Source organism: Camelus bactrianus, chromosome 23 (assembly GCF_048773025.1).
Source record: "Camelus bactrianus isolate YW-2024 breed Bactrian camel chromosome 23, ASM4877302v1, whole genome shotgun sequence".
Taxonomy (NCBI): Eukaryota; Metazoa; Chordata; class Mammalia; order Artiodactyla; family Camelidae; genus Camelus; species Camelus bactrianus.
Window position 1 is genome coordinate 30,998,606 of NC_133561.1, and position 19,993 is coordinate 31,018,598.

General features: G+C 57.5%; 1 protein-coding gene across 2 annotated transcripts; it reads left to right on the forward strand.

Moving 5' to 3' along the window:
* Nucleotides 1-115: 115 nt before the first annotated feature.
* Nucleotides 116-19,591, forward strand: SLC45A3 (solute carrier family 45 member 3). 2 transcript variants are annotated; one of them, XM_074351957.1, is made up of 6 exons: nt 134-270; nt 1,848-1,984; nt 12,824-13,219; nt 13,992-14,780; nt 15,480-15,745; nt 17,826-19,591. In XM_074351957.1, exons 3-6 carry the CDS (start codon nt 13,048-13,050, stop codon nt 18,261-18,263), a joined length of 1,665 nt encoding a protein of 554 aa, XP_074208058.1. In that variant the 5' UTR covers nt 134-270; nt 1,848-1,984; nt 12,824-13,047; the 3' UTR covers nt 18,264-19,591. The 2 variants fall into 2 exon arrangements, with proteins under 2 accessions (XP_074208057.1, XP_074208058.1); XM_074351956.1 differs by lacking the exon at nt 1,848-1,984 and having other exon boundaries at nt 116-270.
* The last annotated feature ends 402 nt before the right edge of the window (nt 19,592-19,993 follow it).

Here is a 19,993-nt window from a genome sequence, read left to right on the forward strand (position 1 = left end):
CCCGTCGCGGTCGCGGCTACAAAGACAGCTCCGAGACCTCCGGCTTTTCCTTCCTTGGGTACCAGCCCCACCCCTCCATACCCCCTCCCAACACCCCCCACCTCCGTCCCGCCCAGCCCCGCCCCCTCCTGGCCGCCCCAGCGCGCATGCTCTCTCCCCCCGCGGAGTAACCTGGAGATTTAAAAGCCGCCGGCTGGCGCGCGTTGGGGGAGGCGAGGGGGACCAGCTCGCACGCGCCGGCCCCGGGTGACAGCCGCACGCCTCGGCCAGGTAGGGGCGCGCCCGCTCTTCTCCGCGAGGACGGGGTCCGGGCGCGGGAAGGGGAGGGGCGCTGCGCGGCCAGGCTCCGCGGTTGTCGCGTGTTTTGTGCCCCGCAGGAGGGGGCCCCGCCGTGGCCGTCCCGGGCCCACGCGTCCGGCCCCACGAGTCCCCGGGGAGGTGGCGGGGCTGCGGGTGCCCGGGCGCGCCCCCTCGTCCTGCCGCGGGCGGGCTGCGGGGCGCCGGGCGCCCGCTCGGGTCCCCGCGGAGCCGCGCTTTCTTCCGCAGAGGCGGGCGGGACTGGAAGCGTCGGGTTCCCCGCGTCTCCGGCCGGGAGGCGGGGTGGGCGGGGTGCGGCCCCTCCCTGGAGCCCCGGGCCGGGCGGACGGCGGGCGCACCGGTCGCTCGCTCCTGTTGCCGCCTCCCGCGTGAGAGTTTTCTTTGGAAAGTTGCGTTTATTATCTTCCCTTGTCTCGGCTTCACCGGAAAGGGGCAGGATGAGTCACCGCGGCGCGCACAGTCCGGGACTTGGGGGAGCCGGGAAAGGGGCCGGCGACCGCGACCCCGAGGGGTCCTCGGGCGCGGGCCCACTTGCTTGGGAAAGAGTGAGGTGTTATTAAGGAGAGAAAGTTGGCTGAGCCCTTTCGGATGTTAGTCTTGGGGCTAAGCTCTGGGCAGAGTTAGGCAGGAGTGTGTGCCCCGTCCTCAACCTCCGTTATCCCTCAGGGGAGGAGGAAAAAGAGGCAACCCTTCTCCTCGCCTCCCGGGCTCAGGTAGGGATGGCAGAATCTTGAGATCAGGGAACAAGTGTGATGAGGTGGTACCAGGGCATCGGCTACAGGTTCGCAGGGCTCTGGGCTTGGGCACTGCGGGTGTGCTGGAGAAGGCGCCAGGGACGTGCAGGGTTCCTCCTGAGTGAGGGTCAGCCCTTCCCATAGTCTCCGTTTCCCCCAGGCGCTGCCGCCCTGGGAGCTACTCTTACCCTTGATCCCTGTGAATCAGCTTACATTTTCCAAGAGTGACTGACACTCTTGACCCGCTCAGCTTCCTCCTCCCCCTCCCTGGGGTCACACCTCCCTGCTTTTTGCTTTTCCCAAGGGGCCAGAGTTGAGGGTAGGGAGTGGTTTGGCATGGTGGGTACCTGGTTAGGACTTGCCCTTCAGCTGTTACACAAACCCGATTTCAGTGGAGCGGGGACTAAGAATAGCCCAGTTGCTGTCCTGCTGCCCTGGAGTCTGCAGCTGGGCACAGCCAGTGGCCCAGGGCCCAGAGTGACCCTTGCTGGGCTCCTGGAAGCACGGATCAGGGGTGCAGAGTGAGGCCCTGCGGGTTTCTGGATGCCTTTCCTGATGCACTTAGTACTTCAGAGTGGGGCAGCCTTGTTGTGGACTCACCTGCCCAAGACCTGGGGAGCAGGCAGGCATATGGGAGAGGGGAGGGCAGGGCCAGGAAGTGTAGGCTGATGGGAAGCCTGAGAAAACCAATAGAACAACTTCTTCTAGGGTTTGGTTGCAACGTTATTTGAGGTCACAAGTCCTTCTGTTGGATGGGCCCCATCCTCTCATTCCTCCCTTATCTCCTCCCCTTAGGCTTGCCTGGAGCCTGGACTGTTATTCTAAAAGTGCCCAGAAAAATGGAGCTTGAGTCAGCAGGATGAGACTGAAGATAAAAATACAATTGTGGATGAATGTACAGTTGTGGACATTCAGGCCCCACCTTAGTGGAGGTGTGTGTGTGTGAGGGGGTAGTTTTTCTATGTACTCATGGAGTGTGTGGTGAACTCCCTGGCCCCTCCTGACTGCTGCCGTATCCCGGAGGAGGAGGAAAAGGAGCTGGACAGTGATCCTTGGTGGCCCACTGAGGTCCTTCCAGGCCAGGGTGGTGGAAGGATGGTGTGGAGTCCCCTCTCTCAGTCTGGGTAGGGCTCTGGAGACAAAAGGCAGAGAGGCAGGATGCTCTGAGGACTCTGAAAGTGAAATTAAGCGCTATCATCTGGACCATTAGAGCCTGATAATACAACATTAAGGATAACAACCCAGATTGTCGGAAAATCCTGGCTGCTCCACTAGCTGTGGGATGAAGGGCAAGTTACTTGATCTCTTTTGAGCCTCAGTATCCCTGGCTGCAAATTGGGGATGATAATAGTAATGATACTGCCTACTCTGTAGCTTTGTTATTTATTAAATAATAAATGTAATGAGTATAAATATGTATTTATATATATGTATTTAAAAACCCCATAGCTTTGTTAAATCATGCGTATAGAGCACTGGATTGTGAGCCTGATAGGGAGCAAGCGCTCAGTAAATGTTAGACAGTATTATCTACATCCACTACATCTACACCTGTCACCCGGTGGGCAGCATCACCCAGCCTGGGCCTCTGTTCTTGGGTTCTGCTATAGACCTTGTTTCTCTGGGGTCAAGGTCTCCCGGACTTTGGGGAGTCAGTAAGAGTTAAGAAATTGTCTCTAACACTCAGTTGCCTGCGTTTGAATCCCATTTCCTCTTGCACAAGTTACTTCACCTCCCTGTGCTTCAGCTTCCTCCTCTGTACAATGAGGGTAACAGTACCTACCTCACATCATTATGAGGATTAAACGAGCTGATGTAGGTAAAGCTCTGGGCCCAGCAGCTGCAAGGGAAAGGAGCTTGCTAAATGCCAGCTGCTGCTATTTGGTAACAATGGAGGCAATCATTGTGGTTTACACTTAGGAACCAAAGTTTCAAAGTTTCTTAGCAAGGGAGTTACACTGTATACAACTGTATGTAAATTGTGAATGACACATTTACAGTTGAACTCATGGTTCCATGGAGAGAACACACCAGGACTTGACACCCCGGTCTCTCCCCTGTCAATATGCTATGTGACTTGTTTTTTAATTAGTCCATAAACCCCCTGCCCTACCTCTCTCCTCAGGTTGGAAGAGAGTGCCATGAGGTGATGGAGGTGAATATGTAGCCTGAAGGGTTAAGCACCTTCTCTGCAGAAAGGTTATTTGTTACGATTTTTAGAGAAACTGTATGAGAGGAGGGGAGTGTTCTGAAGTTTGGGTTCTGCACTGTCCTCCCTCCCCAACCTTTGGGATCCTTTGCAGTGCTTTCTGGTGTCCAGAAGAAAAACCCAGCCTGACTTTCTCTAAACAGTCAGTGGCCCTGTTTGCTGGAATAGCGAGGGTGGGGACTGGACCAGTTGGTACCAGGCCCAGTGTCTTGAACACTGATGCCACTTGACTCCCAGCAGTAGAGCTGGAGTGTGGAGCTTTGTCAGTGTATTAAGTGTCCCTGCTTGGGGGCAGGGGGTAGTGACAGAGCCGTCACAGGATGGTCCTGATGTCTGGCCAGAACTTACTGTTTAATCCCTTTTTTTCTGCTACACGGTCTGTGTTTCCTCCTCCATGGGAAGAAGTCCACAGTTTTGCCACTGACCCCGAAGGACTTGTGGGGCTTCTTGCTTCTGATGCTGGAGACAGGCCTACCTCACCTGTTGGCCTTGGTTTCTGTGTCTGTAAAGTGGAGATGATGATATTCAAGTTGCAAGGTCACAGTGAGGATTAAACGAGATCGCCGTATCTCACAAGGAGCCTGCGTGGACCAGGTGCTCAGTACATGTTTGTTCCTTTCCCCTTTGTTAATCCTGGGGATCACTCTCTGGGAAGCTGGGATGAGCCAGCAAGAAGGGGCTTGGAGAGCAGCCTCTGGTCCCATAGTCCACAGTCCCTTAGTCACTAGATTCAGGTCAGACTGAATGCCTAGCCAGACAGGATGCCCTTAGGGGCAGCCAGCTCGAGACAGCCCTCCTTCCCCCGTGTTCCTTGTCAGGTCCCCGCCTCTCTAATCTCAAGTGTACTTTGAGCTGGCAGATACTGTCCAAGCTAGGAGTGCCCCGCCCATCCCTAGGGACGTGGCAACCTAGCTTTCCACTCCTGGTTCCTGTCACTAGAAAGAGCTGAGCTCCTGAATACCTTGAGTGTGCCCCTGCCTGAATCCTGGGCACGCCGATCCACAGGCAGGAATCCTGGACCAGCCTCCCCTGCAAGGCCCTTGGCTGGGGACCTCCCTTCGCAGGGCCTGTGCCGGGCCTGGGCTCCCTGTTTCCTAGGAGCCGAAGGGCTAGTGCGGTGGAGGGCAGGGAAGGCCCCCAAGCCAGAGACCAGGAGGACCGCAAGTGACAGCCAACCCTGAGGGGTATCCAGTGCGTGTAGTCACAGTTTGGAAGAAAGAGATCCTTGACAGCTGTGGTCCGGGCAGCCCTGGAGGAGGTGGGGGACTTGAGCTGCACAGGGTTCACATGAAAGGGGGAAGGGGTCCAGGGGAGGTAACTGGAGGGCAGTGACTACTTTGAAAGCAAAAACAGGTCCAGTGCTGATGAATATCCCCATCTTGGGCCCATGTCCCATGATTTGGGGCCTGGTGTCCTCTCCACCACAGCTGACTGGGCGAGGCTAAGCGGAGAGGTGAGTGAAGGTGGAGAGCGCATGCTCCAGCCGCTGTGTTTTGCAGACATCTAGCCTTTTGCGCACAGTTCCTGCCTGCTCATCTGTCACGGCACAGCCTCCTCTAGGAGGCCTGGAAGCACCGAGCATGTCCCCTCTAGGGACTTCTCTCACTCAGCACCTGTACCCCCTCAGTGCGCTCTGAGTGCATCTGTCCCTTCTGCTGAGGGAGGCTGCAGTCCCATGTTTCTGAGTCCCCAGCCCCTTCACAGTGGGTTTGCATGTAACCGAGCTCAGTCCTGGTGGGCGGGTGGGTGAGCAAGCTTTCGTCTCTTTGACGTTTCTCTGGGGGCGGTGAGGTTGCACATGCTGAGGCACGCTCTCTCCAAGGGTGGGCAAACTACGGCTTTTTACCACCACCACCACCACCACCAAAACCCAACTTCTGTGGCGCCCACTTACACCCTGCCCACCACCAAGGGGCTGTTTTGGAGACCACATCCCTAGGACTGAGTCCAGCTCAGAGCCCTCTGATAAATGGGACTGGTCACAGACCCTAGGATAGCAGGGCTGAAAGGGCCTTAGAAGAACGTCAACTTTGGGATCCGAGAGGTGGGACACGGCAGAGCTGGGTCCAGCACCCTGGTCTGACTCCCAGCCCAGAGCTCTGCTCATCTGTAGGCCTGCCCAGACCCTCCACTCCTTGGCCTCTTCCCTGTATCCCGCATCTTTTAAGGGAGGCCAGGCTGCAGGGAGGGGACAGGGGTGTGCATGGATAGGGAGAGCTGCCTGGTCTGGCTGCCTGGCAAAGTTCAAAATCACTAGAATGGAGGCTGTTCAGGTTTCAGTTTGCAGGGGCTGTAGGAAGAGAAGGGAGCCAGGTGAGGGAACTTCCCAGTGGTCTGGAGACTGGGCCGAGCTCCCCATTCTCCTCCCGAGTTCCTCAACCCCCACCCTGGACCAAGGGATTTTTTGGTACCACTACCCCCACCTTGCAGGGAAGTGTTTATTGTGGCCCAAGCAGAGAAGCTAGTTACTAATTTCTGCCAGGAACAGAGTCCAGTTGCAGGAGGAAGTGGGGAAGAGGGCAGTTCTGCCCCCAGATGTCTAGGTTACTCGGTTCAGTTTCAGGTGACCGCTGACCCTTGGTGCTCTGTTGTACTTGAGCAATGTGTAGGCAGGTAAAGGATGGGGTACGTGCAGCTGGGGAGCCCTGCTCCACCTGGCTCTCCTTGTCTTTCATTGGTGGAGGGCTATGACCCACCCCCCTCCAATGCATTCAGTGGGCATCTGTCCATGGTGAGCACCCTACCTGGGGCTGGGGCGCAGGCGTGAGATCACTTAGCTGTATGGTTGGAAAGAACCTTAGACAGCATCTAGCGGAGCTCTCATTTTACAGGTGTGGAAACTGAGTCTCAGAGAGGTGAAATGCCTTATTCCAGGCCACACAGCCACAAAAATTACTGAGACTGGACTCGAGTGTCCTGGCTCCTAGTTCAGAGCACTTTCCAGAATTTTTGAATGGTTTGAGTTTTCCATTCAGTCCTTTTTATCTTTGCAGCCTTGGGTGTGTTAATGAGTTCCTCTGCAGCTCCATTGTCTTCCTTGTGAAAACAGGCCCAGTGTTGATCCTCGTGAGATAGGAATATTAAATACTGACTTTGCAGTATTGTACAAATGGTGTGAATTAGAGATAGAAGGTGTGCCAGGTACCTAGCACGTGTAAGCCCCTCCTGGACAGTTAGCAGCTGGCGGCCCCTCTGATGATTTTCCCTGTGGATGGGAACCACCCTGTCTTATAACTGGAGGTGTTTATCCCACCCTCCATCTCCCTCCGCAGCCTCCACCCCAGGCAGGGCTGCTGCAGTGACCTTTCCTCACCTGTTGGGGCCAGCACCTGGGGAGGCGCTTACATTCTTGGCATTCCTCCTGGCCCGGGAGGGCTGAAAGAGACGCTGGTCCTTGTGGGAGGCAAGCGGGTGAGGGGACGGGAAGCTGGGAAGAGAGACACTGTTGGTCCCTCTCTGCCCTCTGCTACTCCTGTTGGGAATGAGAAATCCCCTCCCAATTTCTCCACTGAGGAAGCCCAGACAACTGAAGAAGTGGCTGCCAGGAACTTCCACATACTTCCTCTCAAACACACTACACGACCATGAAGTTGGTGGTATTGATCTAAGTGTTCTTGCCTGTCAGATGGGTGTACTCACTGTACCCACCTCACCAGGCTGTTGGGAGATTAAAAGGCTTGGAAGAGTGCCTAGTGTGCAGTAAAGCTCAGTGTTAGCTACTGTCATTAACTGCACATGAGGAAACTGAGGCTTAGGGAGGCCAATGAACAAAGTCACGTCCTTACAGTAAATGGTGGCGTGGGCATGTGGGCGTGCAGACCCAGGCCGGGCTGACCGCCAGACCTAGGTCGTCCTATAGAATTGCTGGGTTTGGGGACTCTGGGCTCAGAGGCCTGTGGCCCCTGGGGCAGAAGAGAGCTCCTGGCTGAAGAAAACCGACTGTCTTGGTTTGGAGGGCACTTGGCCAAGGTGACCCCGTGTGACCTGGGGTCGCAGCCATTCACAGAAAGGGAGTCTGGTTAGGAGGCCCAGGTGCCTGGAGTCGGACGTGTGTCTGTGTTGACCATCACCATGGGATTGCCAGGTGACTCTGGGAGACTGTCCAAGGTGAGGGTCAGGCCAGCCCCAGAACCCGTGTCACTGGTTTGGAAAGGGGAGGGGGGATCAGAGCGGGCTGTGGGGACTGCCTGCTGTCCTTTCCCCTCCCCTTCCCCCAACCTCCTCTGGCATTTGTTTCCTTTCAGAAGCCGGGCTGGGGCTCTCAGACAGGGCAACAAAAGCAACTTTCCTCCAAGCCACTGCCACCTGTTGGGTTTTCACACATTGGGGGTGAGTGGTGGGGAGGGAGCCGTTGCCCTTTTCCCAGTGTCTGTGGTGTGCCCCCTCTGCCCCCCCAGGGCCTGGGATTCTCTCTGCTGCCCGAAGTGACAGGGCTCAGGAGCTGGAGGGGGTGGGGGGCCTGCAGCAGCTGGGAGGGGAATTGAGTGGGAAGGGGCTGCGCTGGCAGCCGGGAGGGAGTTTGATGGATTACTCTGCAGGCCTAGAGGTTTCTCCCTAATCCCCCTTTGTGTCCGGGCCTGCAGCCCCCTCACTCTCTCTGACAAGCTGCTAAGCAGAAGGCTTCCAGTCCAAGTGAAGAAAAGGCAGCGCAGCAGGGTGGACTCCAAATCCCTGGCCTCCGGGCCCTGGGGAGGCAGGAGCTAGGGAGCAAGTCTGGGTGGGGGTGGGACCTTCCTCTCCACTGCGGGGGGGGCCCCCTCCCCCGTTATTCCGTCTCAGGGTTCCCTCGAGGTAGGGAGGTTGCATTCTGAGTGGGGTTCTCAGGTGTCTGTGGGAGCGCTGGGAGATCTGGGCCTCAGCTATTTGTGCAAATCACTGTTGCCTGTAGTGGGGTGGGGGTAGGGGGAGCAAATCCTTGCTTCTTTGGAAGCTCCCATTGGAGCCCAGAGAATCAAAGACTGAATATGGGTGGGAAGGCATTGAAGTCGGGCATAGACTAAATCCTGCCCCTCCACCCCACCCCAGATGCCCAGGTGGGAATTCCCACAGCACAGCATCCCTGACAAGGGGTCTGTAACGATGGCCAGCTCATTGCCTCATGAGGATGTCCATTTTCCCGTCTCCTGTCTGGCCAGCGTGGGCTGTTTCTAGGGGTGTCCCAAGACTCCCTGTGCAGCTGCCCTGAGGGCAGAGCTCACTTTGGGAGTGCAGAGATACTGCTGGGCTTTGTGAGGTAAGGCCAAGGGCACTGGTCCCCTGGGACTGGGGCAGGGGGCTGGGTGAGTGCACCAGGAGGTTGTAGTAAACCCCCGGTCCTCTTCCCTGCCTCCAGCCTAGAGGATCTGGGAGAACTCAACTTGGGATGAGATTCTGGGGCCCCATCCATTGTGGAGGAACAGGGATCCCCACTCTCTCGCAGTCTTGCGGGTCGCTGCCCACCTGCAGTCCTGGCGGGACAGTCTCGGGGTCAGTGTTAGGGAGATTGGCCTGGAGTGACCCCACCCCTTTCTGCAGCTGAGTCATTATTCCTCCTGGCTAGCCTACCCCATCCCCAGTTTCCTTCCCTTCGAGGAGGGGCTTCCCAGTGGCCCCAGAGGGTTGGGGAGCGAATGAGACAGAGCACAGTCTTTGTAAGTGGGGAGGGAGGACGCAGGGTTAGGCTCTCGGGGTCAGGGTGGGGGCTGCAGCCGTTTGATGTGCCTGGGCGGGTGTGGGGACGGTGCCTGCATAAAGAGGCCATAGATTGCTGCCTGACACTGGCCGGCGGCGGCGGCTGCGGCGGCGGGGCTGCCCCCAGCCTGGCTCCCTCTGGCCTCTGTCCGTCAGCGAGGGGATCTGCTCCCCCAGCTCCACCTCAGCCGTGAGGGGTGGCAGGAGCCCCTTTGAAAGCCCTCAAAGGCCTCTTTATTCGTCCTTCTGACCCTCCCTTCCCGGAGGAGCTACCACGAGCTGCCATTCCTCCTGCCTCCTCCACTCTTGAATTTTGGAAAAAGTTCAGGCCAAGTTTGTTCCTGTTGCTCAGTTTAATTTCCCTGCACTCCCTGCCCGGGGCCCAACCTGCGGTGGGGCAAGGGGGCAGTGATGGGGCCGGCATTCCAGCCTGGAAGGCTCCGTCCCATCCATTCACCACCTTTGAGCCCTCAGGAGTTGCCCCTCTGGGGATTTCCTTGGTGTGATAGGAAGAGGCACTTAGGTCTTTCCCATCTCTTATGCCTCCCCGCCGCCCCCACTCTGCTCTCAGCCATTTATTCTCTAGATCAGCATTTCCCAGGCCCCTTCTCATGGTGGGGTGGGTGCCAAAGAGTTGCAGTGGAGCCTACAGCCTGCTCTGGGGGTGCCACGTGTTACACCTGGAGTCTCCCATATCAGTATCTGGAGTTGGGCGATGAAGTGCCTGTTCACAGAATGTGCCCAGGGCCCTTAGCCTCTCAAGGCTTGAGTTCTGCTCCCCCAGGGATGAGGAAAGATGGCCTGGGGCAGAGCTCCCTAAAGGTTCCCAGAAGTCTTGGGTTTCCTCCAGCTTTCTTGCTGTCCCGTCATCAAGGGGCCCAGAGAAGATGGGAGGTGTTTGGAACTTGAGAGGGACTTGCCCCCCTGGAGGCTTTCTGTTCCTGTCCACAAGGTCAGGCCAGACTCCCCCTTTCTGTACCTCCACTTCCCTCCTCTTCCTGCCCCCTCCCCACCAGGTGAGCACTTGGAGGCTGGCTCTCCTGGTTGATCTTCTGTTTGCCAGACTGAGTGCTCCAGGAGCAGTGGGGCAGGAGGATTTGAGTCAGAAGCATCTCTGAGGCTGTGGGGGGCGGGGGGGATTGGATCTTGTCTCCCTGTCTGTTTCCCGGAGAGGGCAGAGGAGCTCCTGAAACGAGGGGACCCAACAGGGTCTGTCACTTTCAGGCTTTGGCAAGAAGTGCCCCTGGGGCTGCGTCGCGAGGCAGCCGGGAAGGTGGTGACGAACCACTTCCTGTTCTCCTGCCTCTCTGAGCCCAGGCCCTGGCCAGGCCTGGGCTTCTGTTCGCGACCCAGGGAAGAAGGCCCTTCAGGGACTGCTGGGGACTCTGGTTAGCGCTGTGGGAGTCCTCTGGCGCTTCCTCCACCTGAGGACCCAGGAGTGCGGTGAAGGGGCGACTTGAGGGGCACTTGGGAAGGTGTAAGGAAAAGACAGGGGGGCTTTGGAAGGGAGAGTACTCTTAAGGGCTTGGAATTTTCAGGCAACTCTGGGCTGGGAAGAGTAAAATCTGGAGGTGGCAGGAGTGCCCTGGACCCCAGGGCACAGTAGGCGTCAAAAGAGGGAGGACGGGCCCAGCAACCTAAGAGCAGAGGGGTGCAGACCTGGGCTGGAGCCTGCCACTTCCTACCCAGCTCCTTTCAAGGAGTTCCTCACCTGGCCCCGCCCCTGGTTACCAGGTAAAGCACGTCTGGGACACGGGGAGAGGCACGGGGAGGGGGAGGCAGCAAAGGGCACTCTCTGGGCTGGAGGAGGGTTTTTTTTTGTCTGTGTCCATTGTGGGCTGAGGAAGGTCCTGCTCAGTCCTGGGAGTGAGGAGCTGGATTAAGGGAAGGAGGAAGATAGGTGAGGTGATTAGTGGTTGCTGGAGAGCTGCAGTTTATTTTAAACAATGGGGAGCAACCAGGGCTTGGGAATGGGTGCAGGTTGTGGGTGAGGCTGGGTCTGACAGTCTCTGTTTGCCCAGGGAGGACCTGGTCTCTTAAAAGCCCAGAGCAGGTGAGTGTCCAGGGCCTTCCCAGACTGAGGGTGGGATGGGCTGGAAGCCTTTTGACCCAGAGCCCTTCTCTCCAGGTTACATGGCACCACCCCTTGGTCCTGCAGTCCATTGCTTTCATTCTGGGGGTGTCGTGGCAGTGCAGTGCCTGGGGAGAACTCGACTCGAGCTGAACCCACAACCACACAGCTAAGGCTGATGCCTGGTCCCCTAACCCACTTTGGGACCATGTGGGCCAGTGCCTTACACTCCTGCCCATAGGAGTCCATGCCTATTCCCAGAGTGGGTGGTGTCTGAGTCTGAGCAGAACTTTGAGGAGGATGCCACTGCTATGGCCCAGCCTTGTCTGAAGTCCTTCCTTCCTGGGCTCCAAGCTGCAGAGCTCCGGAAGGTGGTTATGGGATGGACACGTCTTACCTGGGATCGATGGTGCCTGATTTCTTTGTGGCACAGCTCCGAGAGCACCTGCAACACACTGGGTGACACATAAGGCCCTGTGGGGCTTAGTGATATTTGAAACGATTAAAGAAGTTGAAGCACAGAATTATGAGACATTGAGATTGGAGGAGGGCACGAATGAGGGCTGAGGGTGCTCCAGGAAGGCCCTCGGGTTGGGGGTGGAGACTGGGGCCAAGGCCTTCACCCTGTGAACCTTGCACCAGAGTCGTGCTCTTCAGTAGCATTTATGGGAATGGCTTGGCGAGGTTAAGGAAGGTGCTCCAGCCTCCAGCCACAAGTGGGATGGATGACAAGTTAAAGGGCTCTTTTGTCTTTTCTCACCAAGGCCCGTCCTCTGTACCTCCTCTTCGTGGTGGACTTGATTTTCCCTCTTTTGAGGTCACTTTTAAACAGAGCAGACTGCAGTGGGTGCTGCTGTCAGGAAGCAAGACCTGGAGGCCGAGTGTCCGGGGCTGGGGCATGCCGGGTGGGTGCTCCCCCAGTGGGATCTGTGTGCACAGGAGGCAGGCCTAGCAGAAAGGGCTCAGGGGGCTTCTCTGGTGAGAAAGGAGCCTTTTGGGAAGCAGAGAAAGCCTGCCCGGGAAGTGGTGGGGCATCCTGCTGGCTCAGGGTCACTGGCGTCATCGTAGTGGCTGCCAGGTGGTGCGGTTTTGTGTGAGGCAGGGACCTGAGAACGGCCTCACTGTCCCCTGACAGTTGGGCAGCGCATGTGGGAATGCTTTTTCCCCATGGATGTTGAGTGTGGGGAGAAACTCAAGGGAGAGGTTTTCAGGTCTGTGTTCTTCCAGGGGAGTGCTCTTTAAATGGTTGCAGTGATAGGTTAAAACCCAACCCAACAAACCACAATCTCTCCTCCCTTCCTCCTCATCCTCCTCCTTGGGGTGGGAGTCATGGTGCAGTGTGGCTCCCGGCCAGACAGCACAGAGTAGGAAGTGTGACTCTTAACAAAGGGGAATTGAACAGCCCAGCTTTAGGAAGTGGAGCGAGAAAAGCAAACAAACTAGCAAACAAACCAGCGGAGGGTCTCCAGGGGCACCTTGATAACAGGGCCTGGGGAGCTGGGAATTCAGTTGGTTTGATTTTTTTTCCCTGCATACTAGCAGGCAAGGACAATTGTAAAGATACTCCAAAGCACAGAATTACTGGCATCTAGTTGGCTCTGGAGTGTACTGAGGTTTAAAAGTCATATTTACCTGATTAATTATGTCAACCTTAGGCTAATACTAACATGCATTTCCTGATGGAGCAGTAGTGGGTGGCACCTAGGTGGAAGGGCCAAACCATCCTGGGAGTGAACAAGATTCAGAATTCACCACAAATCCTGGAGACGCGGTTCCCAGGACTTACTACTTGTGTGTGTTTGATTGTCCCTGCTCTTTTAGGATCCGAGTGATATGTCCCCACTGAGGCACCCCTCGGCAGCAGGCGGTTAGCATGGCTGAGAAACTAGACCCGCAAGAAGGGCTGGCGGACATGGGCTCCTGGAGGCTGAGTCCCAGCCAGTCAGAGGCAGCAAGGAGGAGAGGCCTGGGCGCCCGGAACAAGGCTGAGACAGAGCGGATCTGGAGCGCGTGAACAGGCCGGAGCCCTGCCCGCCTGGCCCACCATGGTCCAGCGGCTGTGGGTGAGCCGCCTGCTGCGGCATCGGAAAGCCCAGCTCCTGCTGGTCAACCTGCTGACCTTTGGCCTGGAGGTGTGCCTGGCTGCAGGCATCACCTACGTGCCACCCCTGCTGTTGGAAGTAGGGGTAGAGGAGAAGTTCATGACCATGGTGCTGGGTGAGTCACCACATCCTCCTTCCCTCCTGCTCCAGATAGGTGCTGCCCGGGAGGTAGGGCAGTAGGGCCTCAGCCCAAAGAACTGCCTAGAGGAAGAGACGGTTACCTGCTGTCCCTGAGCCTGATGGCTTGGTGTAGTGGGGAGAGGCATGGCCCTGGGCTGAGGAGGGTCCAAGAGGAAGAAAAGAGTATAGGGACCTTCCTTGGTTACCTCTGTGTCCCTGGTGCCCATAGGAGACTGGAGAAACTGCCCTTCGTAATTTATACCTATGGTCTCATTTAATCCCTGCAGCAACCCTTTGAGGTTACCCATTTCACAGAGAAGATAATGGAGGCTAGTAAGAGGCTAGGTGACTAGCCAGGCTACACAGCTAGCTTAGCTGCTGATTAGTAGGGTTGGGTTTCCCCACCAGGGCTCTTTCTTACAGGGGCTGGGCTCCTGACTGCAGACGAATTTTGCAAAAGCCACAGAAGGCAAATGGTCACCATCGCGTGACTCCCAGGCAGGGGGCTCTCTGTCAGGACTATGGGGTCTAGAGTCAGACTGCCTGTTGAAACCCTGCCTCTTGCCCTTCCTGGCTCTGTGCCTATGCACAGGTATCACTTATCAGCTGTTCCCTGCCTCAGCTTCCCCATCTTAAAATGCGGTGTTAGTGGTCTTAGTTGTGAGGAGTAACGGGTCCTGTGAGGTACTCAGCACGGCCATCATTTCCGTCCTTCTCGGGGAGGTTGGGCCTCAGCCTCTGGCTCATACTCTTTGCCCTTCTTGCAGGCATCGGTCCAGTGCTGGGCCTGGTCTCAGTGCCACTCCTGGGCTCAGCCAGTGACCACTGGCGTGGGCGCTACGGCCGCCGGAGACCCTTCATCTGGGCCCTGTCCCTGGGCGTCCTGCTGAGCCTCTTCCTCATCCCGAGGGCCGGCCGGCTGGCGGGGCTGTTGTGCCCAGACACCAGGCCCCTGGAGCTGGCACTGCTGATCCTGGGCGTGGGGCTGCTGGATTTCTGCGGCCAGGTGTGCTTCACTCCGCTGGAGGCCCTGCTCTCTGACCTCTTCCGGGACCCAGACCACTGTCGCCAGGCCTTCTCTGTCTACGCCTTCATGATCAGCCTTGGGGGCTGCCTGGGATACCTCCTGCCCGCCATCGACTGGGACACCAGTGCCCTGGCCCCCTACCTGGGCACCCAGGAGGAGTGCCTCTTCGGCCTGCTCACTCTCATCTTCCTCACTTGTGTGGCGGCCACGCTGTTTGTGGCCGAGGAGGCGGCGCTGGGCCCGGCCGAGCCAGCGGAGGAAGGGCTGTTGGCCCCCTCCGCACCGCCCCACTGCTGCCCGTGCCGCGCCCGCCTGGCTCTCCGGAACCTGGGCGCCCTCTTTCCCCGGCTGCACCGGCTGTGCTGCCGCATGCCCCGTGCCCTGCGCCGACTCTTTGTGGCCGAGCTGTGCAGTTGGATGGCGCTCATGACCTTCACGTTGTTTTACACGGACTTCGTGGGTGAGGGGCTGTACCAGGGTGTGCCCAGGGCTGAACCAGGCACCGAGGCCCGGAAACACTATGATGAAGGTGAGGTCTTGGCAGCCTGGGGGCTGGTGTAGGAGCCGGTCTCTGTGGATGTCCAGGTGCAGGGCGATGCCCGCAGCCTATGCCTAAGCTGGTAGCTGCGCATCTGGACCCGATTTCCCCATCAGGAAAATGGGCCAGTGAGCAGGCTGCGTGCGCAGCCACTCGAGGAGCCCCGCAGCTTTGCTGCAGTCTCAGTAGAGCCTCGGACTGCTCGGACAGTCGTTGCCCCAACTGGACAGAAGAAGCTGAGCTTATTTCAGATCCAAAGGGTGGGCTGCAGGTCTGCCTGGCCCCAACCTTAGTTCCCTCTGCTCCCCTGCTGACTTTCCAAATCGCCTTGCCAGCCCCTTCCAGCTCAGGTGTTCTGGAACTCTATCTGGTAAAACTGACTCCCGTGTTCCCTCTTACCCTCTTAGCAAGCTGAGCGCAGTCAAACCTTAGAACATCTTCCTGTGACTTTAGCCAGTGGGTTTGGCCACATACCCTGAGGTCAGGGTTAGAACCTAGACTCCTGTTACTGTGTTGCTTTGGGTAGGCTGGGAGGACGCTGGAGGAGGGGCAGGTCTGGTCTGCAGCAGGTCTTGGGCAGCAAGTGCCTATGGTTCCTGATTCTGAGCACTGCCCCCCCAGATTGTACTGGGCCCTTTCCCGCAACACCTTGTCTGACCGCCTCTTCCCCCCCCACCCCTCCCTCTCCAGGGGTCCGGATGGGCAGCCTGGGGCTGTTCCTGCAGTGTGCCATCTCCCTGCTCTTCTCTCTGGTCATGGACCGGCTGGTGCAGCGATTTGGCACCCGAGCAGTCTATCTGGCCAGCGTGGTGGCTTTCCCTGTGGCTGCTGGTGCCACGTGCCTGTCCCGCAGCGTGGCTGTGGTGACCGCCTCGGCTGCCCTCACAGGGTTCACCTTCTCTGCCCTGCAGATCCTGCCGTACACGCTGGCCTCCCTCTACCACCGCGAGAAGCAGGTACTCGCACTGGCCGCTGAGTGGAGCCGGGGTGGAGGGGAGGCTGACGAGCCCAGAACCGGAGTTTGGCAAGAGAAGCTAGAGAAGGCAGCCTTTGATAGGAGAGGAAGCCCGCTGGAGCCCTAGGGCCAAAGACTTGGGCTGAGGAAGGAGGGGGTAGATTAGATTCTGGGAATGACTTCCTGGTGTCAGAACTATGAAGCACTTGAGTGGATGATTGCAGGAAATGCGAAATCCTTCTCTGGGAACCCTGACAATCAGGGCTAGCAGATGCCCTCAGTCTGGGCTGAGTTGCTGTATGCAGAGGTCAGGGGCTGGGTCAGGTGACCTCTGGGGTACCTCAGTTTAGCAGATGATGAATGGGAGTGGTCTGGTGTTGGCCACACCTCTCTTTATTCGTATAGTGACCCAAGCCTTGCTTTGGTCTCTGAGATGAGGAAGGCTCTTTACTGCTCCTCTCTTTAGGTTTTTCTTCCTTTTCTGTCTAATTCTCTCTTTTCTTGCCTCACTCCTTTGCCTCATCCCCTTCTCCCGCCCCCACGGCGGATCTCTGAGCCCGATGCACCTGGCACCGCTCACCTGGGCTCTGTGTAAGTTGGGGGGCCTCCTTTCTGCTCAGCCCCACACTGCACAGCCCCTCCAGGGTTCGCCTTCTGTGAGAAGCCTCCTGACCCAGGCTGTGTGATCACCTGTGTTGCCTCCACTGGCCTCACTGAGATCCAGCCTTGGGTGCAGAGCTCTGCCCAGAGGGCAAGAAGTTGGGGTGTCCCAAGGAAAAGGAGATGCAGCCTGCCTTCACAGAGCTCCCAGACAGGGAAGATGCATTCTGCCCCTTAGAGGACATGAGTGGGCTGGCGGAGAAACACCAAGCCGGGAGGCTGGTTAACTGAATAGGTAGCTGTGAGGGTCTTGGGGTGGGGGGCTTAGGTTGGGGGAACAGGTCCCTGAGACCCTAGTCGGCGCACTGATAACCCTCATCAGCCTCCACTCTTGTGCCCTGGCTGGAGGCTCAGGGGCTGGTGCCCAGAGGCCAGCCGTGGGCACGTGCCAGGGAGCGTGCTGGGGCTGGTCTTCCCCTCGGACTGAGGAGCATGTCTGTCCCCAGGGGCCTCTCCAGGTTCCAGCCACACTGGTCTTGTGTGGGGTGGCAGGCTTCAAGCAGCTGCTTAGGGCATGCTTGGCCCTGTACCCCATCTGCCCCTGCTTTGTCCACTTCTGGCTGCTCCTTGAGCCTTGGGCTTCCCTGGTGTCAGGTTTGAGCTCTGCCGTGGCTCCCAGCGTTGATGCAGCGGACTCTGAGAGTCAGGCACTAGCCGGCCCGGGGCAGCATCAGCTAAGTCCTGGCCTTGTCCTTAGACAGGGCGCTCTGGGGCAGTGGAGGCAGGGCAGAGGCAGGTCACGCTGATCCCAGGCAGACGGGGAGAAGGAGCAAGGAGGGCTTCAGCCTTAGCACAGCTGGGCCGTGCAAGTCGGGAAGAGCGATTCCTTCTGATCCTCACTTCCTTCATGATTCAGAAGACCCTCCCTGCCCCAGGATGGGGCCACAGACCTCACAGTAGGGCAGCAGCTGCAGCCTGGGCCTGGGCCCTCCAGCAGGAGGGAGCGGCTCTCCTTGAAGACTGACAATGATTCCCCAGTCGCAGAAGTAGGGCAGGAAGGAGGTGGGTCAGGAGAGGCCACGTGGGGTTTGGAGCCCCCCTTGGGATTTTGTTCTTCTGTTCTTAAGTGTCTCTCTTCTCGCCTGTCTTTCTTCTCCCTGTGTCTTTTCCTTTACCCTGGGGTTCTGTTCTCTTCCTAACCTGCAGTACTGAGTTTGTCTGTTACTTACCGATTCTAGGAGAGGCTAGAGGAGACCTAGACTTCTGGTTTCAGATTTGTCCTCTCCTGGCCCCGAGCCCCTTCTCCCACTCGCTAGACCCAGACCAAGCAGGTCTACTCAGTTTTCTGACCTGCTGCCCATTTTCATTAAGGCCTGTTGCCTGGTTTCTTCCAGCCCCTGGGATAAAGGCCAGGGTCTGTTCTCATAGCTGGGGGACCCCATGCCTGGGTACATACCTGTCCTTGTGTCCCTGCCTGCCAGGTTTTCCTGCCCAAATACCGTGGAGACGATGGAGGTGGTGCCAGTGAGGACAACCTGATGACCAGCTTCCCGCCGGGCCCCAAGGCCGGATCTCCCTTCCCCATCGGACACATGGGTGCTGGAGGCAGCAGCCTGCTCCCCTCTCCACCTGCGCTCTGCGGGGCCTCTGCCTGCGACGTCCCCATGCGTGTGGTGGCGGGCGAGCCCCCCGAGGCCCGGGTTGTTCCTGGCCGCGGCATCTGCCTGGACCTTGCCATCCTGGACAGTGCCTTCCTGCTGTCCCAGGTGGCCCCCTCCCTGTTTATGGGCTCCATTGTTCAGCTCAGCCAGTCTGTCACCGCCTATATGGTGTCGGCTGCAGGCCTGGGTCTGGTTGCCATTTACTTTGTCACACAGGTAGTATTTGACAAGAGCGACTTGGCCAAATACTCAGTGTAGAGTACGTCCAACCCACTGAGGGAAAGCCTGCCTTACTGGGTCCCCTATTCCAGTCTGTTAGCCCCACGGGGCTGGGAGCTGACCACCCGGTGCCTATTGCTGCCAAAGTGGTGTGGCTTTCTGCTGCCTCCCCATGGCAGTGTGGTGCATAGCTGCCCAGATAGGGGATGGGGCTTCTTCCTTCCCACCTCTCCCCAGGCTTCAGGGCTGGCAGGCTGGTGGCTCTCCATATGGCTTCAGTCTGGGCTTCTACAAGGAGAGAAGGGCAGAGAATTTAATTAACTCCGTGCACTGGAATGCAGGACACTGCAGAGGGATTACCCAGGCTCAGGGTTAACAGCTAGTGTCCAGGTCAAGACATACCCAGAGAACAGATGTGGGGGCCTGAGTAAACTCAGCCACCTGGCCTCCCACCACCAGGGCCCCTTGTCCTGTAAGTTCCCCCAGTGTCGCTGTTGCATGGGAGTTTCTAGTGTGAAACTCTTCTCCACAGGATTTGAAAGTATAGAAGATATTTGGGGGCAGAGTCCTGAGGGGAGAAAGGAAGCTGCCTGGCCCCGCAGCACCGCCTTTGTGCTGTTCCCTCACCCCTACATTTTATCAGGACTTGGCTTGTTGGCCCCTGTGTTGCCATCATAGGGACTCAGGCCTTTAAATATTTAACTTATTTATTTAAGTTGAAGAGGAATCAATTCCCAGCCCTGCTGGTATCTAGGAGTTGGGTCGGATAAGATCCCCAGCTACTGAGATGGCTGGTTATTGGGCTGAGCATTGCCAGAATCTCTCCTGGAATGATTGGTCTGGCCCCCAAACTGCCTAACCCTGAGCTTGGAAGCTCTGCTCACCCCAACTGATATCCCAAATCCTGTTACCCAAGGCAGGGAGGGCTGGGGCAAGGTGGAGGGTGGGGTTCCAGGTCTCAGCAGCCTCCCCCCACTCCCCTCCTCTCTTGGCCCAGCCTGGGCTCCCCCAACTCCCCTCTGCTCCCTCTAGGACTGGGCTGTTGAAGGAGCTGCCCAACCCTCACCTTTCCCCATTGACTCCTCTCCTTGGAGCTGTTTTGGGACCAGAAGCACAGAGTGTGGCTCCCTGAGCCTTTATCTGTCTCAGCCCCCAGGGCATATCTGTGTTTGGGAAATCTAGCACAGAAACTCAGGAGCACCCCCTGCCTGGGCTAAGGAAATCTTATCTCTGGAGAGGGGGTTTAAGTGCCGTTTGCAATAATGTTATGTCTTATTTATTTAGCGGAGTAAATATTTTATACTGTATGTGAGCAATCAGAGTATAATGTTTATGGTGATAAAAGTAAAGGCTTCTTATATGTTTAACTGGTCTGTGTATCTTTTCCGAGGAAGAAAGACCAGATCTCTCTAAAATCGTCCTCAACTTTCTTTCTCATCCAGACCTTGTTTTGGCAGCTTCAGTTCCCAGCATCACCAGCAGGTGGAGCCATACACCAGCACGCTTATGTCCTTTGGCCATTGGGTGTGGCTGTGCTACCCCAGGGTTCCGGAGGCCCTTTGGGAACTTGAGGGAGAGGGCCGGAAAGGTGCGGAGTGCAGGGGAGAGGGGGCATTTTCCCCTTCAGATGGCTCACAGTGTGGCCACGGAGATGGAGCAAGCACCTATTAATAGGAAGCACTTGGCACATATGGGCAAGGATTTTGACACCACTGTGCCTTGGTTCCCATGCTTTCCCATCTCCTTCACCCTTCCTGCCAGGCGCAGGT